At 34.4% G+C, this 9,902-nt stretch overlaps 2 protein-coding genes across 3 annotated transcripts; one reads left to right on the forward strand and one right to left on the reverse strand.

Moving 5' to 3' along the window:
* The first annotated feature begins 521 nt into the window (after positions 1-521).
* On the forward strand, positions 522-3,600 carry LOC133288417 (gibberellin 2-beta-dioxygenase 6-like). The gene is made up of 3 exons (XM_061486169.1): positions 522-967; positions 2,291-2,615; positions 3,370-3,600. The coding sequence occupies exons 1-3, from the start codon at positions 522-524 to the stop codon at positions 3,598-3,600; spliced, it is 1,002 nt and encodes a 333-aa protein (XP_061342153.1).
* A 2,737-nt stretch (positions 3,601-6,337) lies between these two features.
* Positions 6,338-7,958, reverse strand: LOC133288435 (uncharacterized). Of its 2 annotated transcripts, none has more exons than XM_061486191.1 (3): positions 7,879-7,958; positions 7,110-7,499; positions 6,338-6,900 (listed from the first exon to the last, which is right to left on the reverse strand). In XM_061486191.1, the coding sequence occupies exons 2-3, from the start codon at positions 7,440-7,442 to the stop codon at positions 6,475-6,477; spliced, it is 759 nt and encodes a 252-aa protein (XP_061342175.1). In that variant the 5' UTR covers positions 7,443-7,499; positions 7,879-7,958; the 3' UTR covers positions 6,338-6,474. The 2 variants fall into 2 exon arrangements, with proteins under 2 accessions (XP_061342175.1, XP_061342174.1); XM_061486190.1 differs by having other exon boundaries at positions 7,110-7,555; positions 7,879-7,947.
* Between the last annotated feature and the right edge of the window lie 1,944 nt (positions 7,959-9,902).

The raw sequence follows: 9,902 nt of genomic DNA on the forward strand, positions 1-9,902 counted from the left end.
ATGCAACACTTTGCTTGGAATATCCTGTTTGATAGTGTTGTTTTTGTCGATTCTCTAATAGTCAAAAGTGTAAATAAACCTAGTATCGATTATATATTGTAAACAAACCTAAAATTTCCGAGTGTATATCATTTTCCTTCGTGGTAACTCGATGCTAATGCTAACTAAAAGGACTATTTCCACCGTTGAATCAGTTTTTTTATGTGTCATGAAGAAAGTCAAAAGGTGTGGGTTGGAATCCTCTTTCGTTCTTATTTGCCAACTTCCCTTGCTGTGACCATTTCACAATATTTTGGCTATTCATTCAAGACATGGCCAATGAGGGAGTTAAAATCTCTATTTATCTGACATTTGTCATGGTCTAAATAGTCCTGTTTGTCCTTAGTGATTGTCCATATGAGGACTCTACGTAGCACTTTGCATCCATTCTCCAATCCAACAATATAAATGCAATTGCTAACTCAATTTCCAACATGTTATCCTCTACTTCTCCAGCTTTCCACATACAACTAGGTACAACAATGATCGACTCAAACCCACCACTCTTGCACCGTTATGGAGCACTTGTGAGAAATCTTGCTGAACCCCAACAGGCTAAAAGTTTTAATGATCAAAATCATCCTCTAGTGGATGCATGTGAACTGCCATTGATAGACCTTAATGGTCTTAAAAGTTCTAATGAAAGTGAAAGAATAGCTTGCACTGCTGCAATATGCAGGGCAGCATCAGAATGGGGATTTTTCCAAGTAGTAAACCATGGCATAAATCCTGAACTACTAAGAAATATGAGAGAAGAGCAAGTGAAGTTGTTTGGAGTACCATTTGAGAAGAAGCTTCTAAATAACCCATACAGGTGGGGGACAACAACAGCTACTCGTTCAAATCAGTTCTCGTGGTCAGAAGCTTTCCACATTCCTCTCAACATGATTTCAGAAGCAGATAGTTGGGGTGAATTCAGTTCTTTAAGGTATCTATTCTCGGTCTTAGCTTTGAGTTTTGACATTGTTCACTTAGTTGAAATCATTCTCTTACTACGTGCCTTTGATAACAATTCTACAGCATGAAGACAGAATAAATACAAAGATAAATGAATGCAGAACAAAGACAAAAGTGTCATCGATGTGTCTTAGGTTGGTGAGAGTCACCACTCTCTTTCGAGGTGTTAAAAAGCATATTTATGCGCACAAGGTCCCTTCCGGAGATTGCTTAATCTCAGGGTTGAATCATCCAAGCCGCTTCACTTATCCGTATCCTGATTTGTAGACATGGAACTAACCAAGTAGATATAAAACCTCATGATTATATATTACACTTGGCTTTCCTTACAAGAGATAACTACTCTCCTTATATATATATATATGGGGCAGGATATTCTTACACCAGTGTAAGAGTTAGAAGTCTTACACTCAATCTTGACCATTGATTTACTTGTATTCAATGGCTCACATTACTAAAAAAATTTAACCCTTAGATATAAGTTGGATCAATGGACAAGATTGAGAGTGTAACTTACACTGGTGTAAAATGATCCTGACCCTATATATATATATATATATATATATATATATATATATATATATATATATATATATATATATTTTGAGTTAACCTAATCCTAATTACCTCTTTGAGGCGAGTTGGCTCCTCTCAAGTATCCCCATAAGCTTAGACTTTTTGAGCCAGCTACGAGACTAATTCAGAGTGAAGAGCGAGTTAAGAAATAAAGATATTTAAAGTTTTAAACCCCCCAAAGGTGGCATGTGGATATCAAACCGAGACCCTTTCCTTTTTACTTACTTAGTTTCCTTACTACCAACTGAGCTACTACTATTTGGTCTTGTATTTATTATTTTAATTTCCGCTTGACACACAATCTCTCCCTGTAGCATTCATATAAGTAAACTTTAGAAGATAGGTTCGTGTAGGTTTTCGAACTATAGGAATATTAGAATAATTTGCTCTTTTTATTCATTGTATTATGAATTTTTTTTTTTTTTTGATACATGAGAAAGGCTACACACACCACCTAACACAATTGTCCACACCCCTTACCACTAGGTTAACCCTTAAATAAAAAGCATTCTATAGTTGTCAATTTATGAATTTATGTGGCTTTTGCATTATGAATTTATGATAGTACTGACTTTAGGAGAACTGAAATAAGAGCCAATTTAAATAGTTATATAGTTGTCTGGAATCAACCTGCTCCTGATGACAAAGGACAATTATGTTGCACATGCATGATTTCACCCTTATAACTTCAAGTGATTTGTTTCTAACTGATTTGCAGGGAAGCAATAAATGAGTTTGCACCAGCTATGTTAGAAGTATCTAGGTTATTGGCAAGCATTCTAGCAGAAAATATGGGACACCCAAAGGATGCAGTTGAAAAACTGTGTGATGCTAGCACAAGCTTTCTGCGGTTAAATCACTATCCATCCTGCCCAAAATATAAAGAAGAAATTTTTGGATTAGTGCCTCACACTGACAGTGATTTCCTTACTATCCTACATCAAGATGAAGTTGGTGGACTCCAACTCATGAAAGATTCCAAATGGGTCGCTGTAAAACCAAATCCAGATGCTCTAATTGTTAACATCGGGGACCTTTTCCAGGTAAAAGTTAGTTTTGCATGTTACTACAGCCACAGAAAATTAATAAGGTATTATTGAAGCAAATTAGCTGTCATTTCACTATGAATGTACCATTTCTAACATCTAGAGGAGAAAATATGTTGTAGTACCAAAAAGAATTTTCAAAATCAGGAGTTATTATGCTTAAACTAATAATCATAAGGACGCAAGCCAACTTTTTATCAAAGAATCGAAATATGTTAGGTACACCTGTCGCACCACTGACTCGGTGCAACGGGTCAATCAAAATGAGAAATTTTTTGTGACGTGTATGGAAAAGAGAGATTTTTATTTTTTTAATTCAAGTGTCAATTTTTGAATGGAAGTCGTAGGTATACCGAGTGTACCAAAAATGCTCTCCAAAAGGAACATATTCTATCATAGGCAAATGAGTCAACGAATCAAGATGCCGAACTTTGTAGAGAATAAAATGGTTATTTGTCGCACCCTTCAACTAAAACTACGGCGCTTTCGAAGGCAACAAATGAAATATGAAAAAAAACTAAAGAAACATCTCCATTTTATTCTTCTTAGCCCTAGTCTCAGTCACTACTATAACAAAATAGTAGAGTGACGGACAGAATGACTATTGCAGCATCCATTATTGACATAATCCTATTACCAAATACGCATGCATGATCACATCAATTTGCTACTATAGAAAGAATTATTAAATCGTCGGTTACATATCAATGGTTCATTTACTAACAAGGTTTGGGAAACCCAAATAATACAGGCCTGGAGTAATGATGAGTACAAAAGCGTGGAGCACAAGGTCGTGGCAAATGACAAAATTGAAAGATACTCCATAGCATACTTCCTATGCCCTTCTTACAGTACCATGATCAATGGCTGCAAAGAACCTTCTGTATATAGGAAGTTCACGTTTGGAGAATACCGACACCAAATTCAAGAAGATGTCAAGAAAATAGGACACAAAATTGGACTATCAAGATTTCTACATTAAAATGCATACACACTGATATTGGATAAAGCATTAAATATTATTCATCTGGAGGGATTATTATTATAATGCCATCGTAGCAATAAAGAAAGTGGCAGTTCCAATATTCTTTATTTCTAAATATAGTTTTTCGGTTCAGATTCAATATGTAAGAGTAAAGTAAAAGATAAACAACAAAAATGAAGATAGCTTACGATGCAACCAGCAACCCACTTAGAAGCACCATAAAAAAAAGGCTTTTCTTTCCGCATTGGAGTTTTCTCCTTTCCCTTTTGCTATTATTATGATTTTAGCTTCAATGGCAAAAAAGGGGGGAAAAATCTCTTAAACATGTATTGATGAACGTTCAACCAACTAGTGATGGTCATATATTGTCCACACAAAATGAAGTTATCCAACATATGAACTTGTCACAAGGTTCCTCAAAAACACAAAGGTTATTCAATATGGTCAAGCTAACTGAAGAACAAGAGACATGTAACTAGATCACTAAAATGGTACCTTTATAACATAACTCAGGCAATTGGAGAGCATTCAGGATCCTTTCGCACCTAAAATATCCAGCAGAATGAAGAAGGATATCCAGCAGAATGTTTGAGCCTGTGATGTGTGCCAAAAATATCAGACCTTATCCTTTGCCCATTCACATTAATATTTGGTCTGATACTTCCAAGGACTTTCCTAAGGCTCAAGGCAAAGACAGTATACTAGTAGTGGTGGATAGACCCACCAAGTATGCTCATTTTATACCACTCAGCCACCCTTTTACTGCATGTGATGTAGCAGAAGTTTTCCTAATGGAGGTGGTCCAGTTACACAGGTTTCCAGCCATGATTGTATCATAGAGAGACAACAAGATATTCCTTAGTCATTTCTGGACTGAGCTATTCAGAATGGCTAGAAAAAGCTTAAATTTAGCTCAGCATACCATCTAGAGTCAGATGGCCAAATTGAGGTAGTGAATAGGTGTTTGGAAACTTATTTGCACTGTGAGATAAGAAGCAAACCCAAACAGTGGCTAAAGTGGTTATGCTGGGCAGAGTTTTGATTTAATACCAATTATAGTATGATGGAACCAGAAAAATAACACTGAAATTATAGAGATAATGGAGGCCATGCCTCTTTTTCATACACTAATATGCAGAAAATAAACCCCAAGAAATCTCAATTCCCCCTCAAACCAACAGACCTAGGCTCAAGAGTTTTCTAGAGGTCTCCCAATTTCCCCACTAAACCAATACTGAATTAATGCATATCCACACTATACATACTGCCTACCTTTTATCCTATACTTTAGGAATATTCTAGAATAGTTTCCATAACAAACTAACTAACTCAGGCCCATTCTAATTAACTCAGGTCCATCATAGTAGCTCCACGCAGCTCCCTCCTTTCAAATCCTTAGATGGCCTAGACCAACTCCATTACTTAAAATGTAAAGGCACAACAGTTCCCTCTATGGTTGAGGAGGTTAATCAGCTGACTGCTGAACACGAGATAGTTTACTAGGAGAAATTGAGGGCTAATCTTCTTAAAGCCCAGGATCCAAACTGACAAGCATCGCAGGGAGGTCCATCATCAGGTTGGAGAATGCGTTTTCCTTAACCTGCAGCCTAATACACTAAAGTCATTTGCTAAGAATGTGAATGAAAAGCTGAGTCCACACTTTTATGGCCATTCTAGATTGTACAGAAAGTAGGACAGGTGGCTTATAAGCTTCAGTTACCCCCTCACAGTCTTCCACGTTTCCCTTTTGAAGAAGGCTATTTCTCCTCAACTGACTTCCCAATCCCTGCTTCCTTTGCTGTCGGAAAACTTGGAATTGCAGGTCCAACCTGCTCTTGCCTTAGCTGTTCATAATCATCCTTTGAGAGTTCCAGAAGTTCTAATGTTAGCAGTAGACCCCAATTAGGATAGTCAATGTTAGAAGAGATAAAGACAGGCCCAATGAACAAATAGGCCAGCCACAATCAGTTAAAAGTAATTCAATTAGTAAAGTAGTTAGAATTAGTAACTGATAGCAGTTAGACCTTTAACTGAATGGTCAGAAGCAGGTTATAAGGAGGGAGGGGATGGCATGGGAGTTCCGTTTTGGAGACAATTTTAGAGGGAGAGACCGGCCTCTCGAATTCCTTAGACAACGTACTCTGTACACTATTCTTTCTCTTCTTGAATCTGGATTCTCCACCAATCTAGACTAGAGAAGACACTCCTAGTGAAATTCTGTTTTGTCCCCCCCACTTTTTTCTTCCTCTATTTATGGTCCAGTTCTATTATAGGGTTTCTTCTTCTTTTCGTAGGTTCTTGATACCATATTGGTAAGTTGTTTAATCAGAAAGTTGCCCATCCAAATAGATAGGTAGTAGTTATATACTGCGTGATAGGTTTACAATATAGATGGACCATGGGCCTATAGCTAACAGACTCGCCCAGAACACGTAAGTATAACATAATGTTGAGATATATAAAACCATTAATGTAACCTCACCCAACAGCTTAAGCTTTTGGGTTGAATTGGTTCTTTACACATAACATATATCTTGACAATCATAATGTACCTTGGAATCTTCACAACAGCGGAAACTAATAACCTTTTTCTTTATGATATGTCAATGAAATATCCCACACTGTTGTGTAAAGAAGAGCTTTCTCAACCCTCCCCACTCCCCTGGCAACAGGTGATTGACATTCAATTTCATTGTAACAGAATTTGATCTATAAAGAACTATACACACCTACTATAACATTATCACTGATGAACTTTTAGGATGAGACTGCAATTATCAAATCATTTACAGGTGAAGCTATTACCATACGTCATGCAAGAATCTACAATTTGCCATGACATGCATATTAGTGTTGATGAATCTACATATCTTAGTCAAGAAACATTGCCACCTTGTCTTTCAAAGTGTTTCTTTTCTTCATCAAGGGGACCATTTCTTCTCCAACATTTTCATCTTGACTTAGCCTATTGAACTCATGGGTAATCTCTAAACTTTCTACAGTAGATTTTCTCTTTTCCTCCTTCTCAAGGGTTTTCCTCAGCAAGGGACCCAAGAACAGGTCCAGCATGTCTTGAGCAGGATGACCTGTTTGAGAGGAACTTGTAGCAATTAATTCACCAGTTGTTGTTGGAGTAGAACTATATAAAGCTTCCCTTCTAGAACTAGATGATTTTTTGTTTTCACAAGGGGAATCAAGGGTAGTTCCTGCTTCAGTTATAGCTGGAAATTGCCATTTTGATTTGCACTGTCTCCCTGATGTTTCTTGTTGCTCCGTGTTCTCATAATCTCTGACATACTGCATGCACAAGACAAAAGTTCAAATGTTCAAGCAGAGGTAGGGTGAATATAAACCCCACCATAAACTTTGTCTTAGGAGGCTATATCTTAAATCCACTCAATCATATGATGATAGATAGAAATGGTAAACATACTTCTATTCAGATTACTCAAGCAAAAGCAAAAGCTATTTTTTTCTCCTTCAGTCTTAACAGAAAAGAAAATGACCTGTTCTGCTATGGCCATTAAATCTTCAATTGTCAGGTCAACATCATCAAGACTAGATGCTTGATCTGGATGTACATCATAACTACCATGGCTGAGATCCTCTAAATTTTGGCCTTTCTTTATAGAAGATCTCTGAACTCTACCGCTGGACCTATCGCCTTTCTTCTTCATCTTCTTCTTTTGAGAAATATCATTGCTGTTTCCACCCTGTTGGCCTAAATTTCTTTTTCCCTTAACTTCACAATTTGCATTTAAATTCGATTTCCTCTTTGAAGTTTCCTTCTTGGGATCTTTCTTTGTAGCATTTGCTGCAATGATGTCTCCTTTTTCCATATAGCAATTAGATTCAACAACATTGCCAGTGTTACTTACATGGCTGGCACCAACCTTCTGCATCATCCATGGTGGTAATTGACGTTTACTTCCCTCAACACAATTATGCATTCCTATTAATAATATCAAACACTTATTAAGTTACACTCAAGCAGAAAAAATACAAAAAGTTGAAATCATCTTCACAGTTAACAACAAATTTTCTATTACACTACAAGGAGGGTGATTTCATTTTAACAGTTGGGATAAATAAAAAGTAAGCAAATTTAGCCATGGACCTTGTGCAAAATAGTATAAGAACTTCAATTAAGGATACAATTAGGATTTCACGAAATAGGGTTATATGTTAAGTTTCGGAAAAGAGAAAGCAAATCCCAGATTTGTCTAAACCGCAATAAGCCTAAAGACTAAAAAAGAGAGAAACTTGAGTTCATACCTAGAATTGTTAATTTCTAATCCACAAGAGATGCAGGGCGAAGAGGTGTCAATTGAAATCACACAATTGGTAAACTGGTTTTTGATGAATTTTTCTGCAGATTACTTTTTGGGTTAGAAAAAACGGATAACAATAAATTGAAAAAATTTCATTCTAGAAAGAAAATTACTTGTTTTATGACATTCAAATTCAAATTCAAAAAAAAAGACAAAAAATTAGTGAATAGTATACGTATAAGTATTAGGCCTTTTTATTTTTATTTTTTCTATTTTGACCAAGGGAATGAGGATAAATTATAATAATAATCTTTTTAACACGTTTTATATTTTATTTTTATTTAATTTTAAAAAAATCATTAGTGTAGTATTTAATTATCAGTTTGTTTGATGGGGAATGATATTGTAACAATCAAGTTGTGTTACTATCATATTACTACCGATCAATATCACCGTTAGATCGATTATGTTGATCCAACGATTATATTTATTTTCATCTTTGTATGGTCATTATTTCTCAAATTTAATACTTTATATTTATTTCTACCTTTGTATGGTTATGATTCCCCATATTTATAAAGTATTAAATTTGGGAAATCATGACCATACAAAGATGAAAATAAATATAACCGTTGGATCAACATAATCGATCTAACAGTGAGATTGATTGATAGTAAATAGTAACTTAGTAGTAACACAATTTGGTTGTTACAATATCATTTCCCTTGTTTGATTTGTTCTTATTTTAAACTAATTAAAAAATTAGAAAAAAAATTCACAAGTTTTAATTCCATGAAAAACTCATAAAATAAAGGTAGAATAAAACTTTCAGGATAAGAATTAACGAGATAGAACAAAAATCAAATAGTAATTTTTTTATTCCATACCCTACTTATCTCTTAGGTGCTGGAGGATATATTAATTCCGAGTATCAACATGTCAAAGTTTGATTCTGGTTAAGTATTAACGGCATGTATAAAAAAATAAACACATTGTTATCAAAAAAAAAAAAAAAAAAATAAACACATTCCCAGGTATATGAATATGAATATTTAGCCCTCAAATTTAATGGAATTTGTGCAAATAGTGTAACTTGTGTAAGCACTTCAGTTGAACTAAAATTGGGGTTGTTCACAACTAAGATCGTTAAAATTTTCGAAAATGACAAAGCCAATCCCAGATTTGGTCAAAACTGAAAAGACGAAACTTCGGTTTCATAACAAGAATTGTTAAGGTCCAGATTCAACACCAAATCCAGCGTTAGCTGCTAGGGATCTCAAAAAAGGAAGAGATGCATGACAAAGAACAGGTCGATTTCTTTTTGCAAATAATTTGTTTATGCAATTTTGGATCAGAAATAAGAGATATATTATTCTATTTTTTTTTATTTTTTTTTACCTACCTTACTTATCTTCTATACTCATATCATTATATCATAATCTCAAGATCCAATGATATTAAAAATGAATATATAAGATAGTCAAGAATAAAAGGTACGTAAAATATCTTATCTCAAGTTATTTTAGAATTCAAACTAAATTAAAATCACATAATTAGTTTTTGATGAATTTTTCTACTAATTACTTTTCTACTAATTACCCTACCCTTAGTTAACTGCATATTTTAATCACAGTTTTTTTTTTTTTAATTTCTAAGGGTATTTCACATTACAAATTTATTAACCATATATCTTACAAATTTAATCACTTACATAAGGTCATAAAATTAATTATTTATCCAACTATATTAACTACAATTTTATAGCACGTTATTTTTATGATACAAATCCCTTTCTGAAACATTTTCTTCTTTCTTGACAAAAAGTTATTCAACTAGCTTTACTATTTTCAAAAGAAAATCCTACATTACCCATAAAGAGTTAGGTACTTGGTTAACTCGGCTACATAAATTGTTTACATCATTTTACATAAGTAATTAAATCAGATAGATAAATAAATGATGAGTTTACCATTACAGATACATAAGTAAATAGCACAATGATTGATATTTGTAATATAAAATTGTATA

This window comes from Gastrolobium bilobum, unplaced genomic scaffold, assembly GCF_033153095.1.
Source record: "Gastrolobium bilobum isolate Gb01-03AN ecotype WA unplaced genomic scaffold, APGP_CSIRO_Gbil_v1 utg1578, whole genome shotgun sequence".
Lineage (NCBI taxonomy): Eukaryota > Viridiplantae > Streptophyta > Magnoliopsida > Fabales > Fabaceae > Gastrolobium > Gastrolobium bilobum.

Bases quoted from the DNA above. Each gene is read 5' to 3' on its own strand.
- LOC133288417 (XM_061486169.1), top strand. From the start codon at position 522: ATGATCGACTCAAACCCACCACTCTTGCACCGTTATGGAGCACTTGTG. The intron at 968-2,290 runs GTATCTATTCTC...ACTGATTTGCAG, and splicing joins GGTGAATTCAGTTCTTTAAG to GGAAGCAATAAATGAGTTTG. The intron at 2,616-3,369 runs GTAAAAGTTAGT...CAAATAATACAG, and splicing joins ACATCGGGGACCTTTTCCAG to GCCTGGAGTAATGATGAGTA.
- LOC133288435 (XM_061486190.1), bottom strand. From the start codon at position 7,553: ATGCATAATTGTGTTGAGGGAAGTAAACGTCAATTACCACCATGGATG. The intron at 6,901-7,109 runs GTCATTTTCTTT...TTGTGCATGCAG, and splicing joins TAATGGCCATAGCAGAACAG to TATGTCAGAGATTATGAGAA.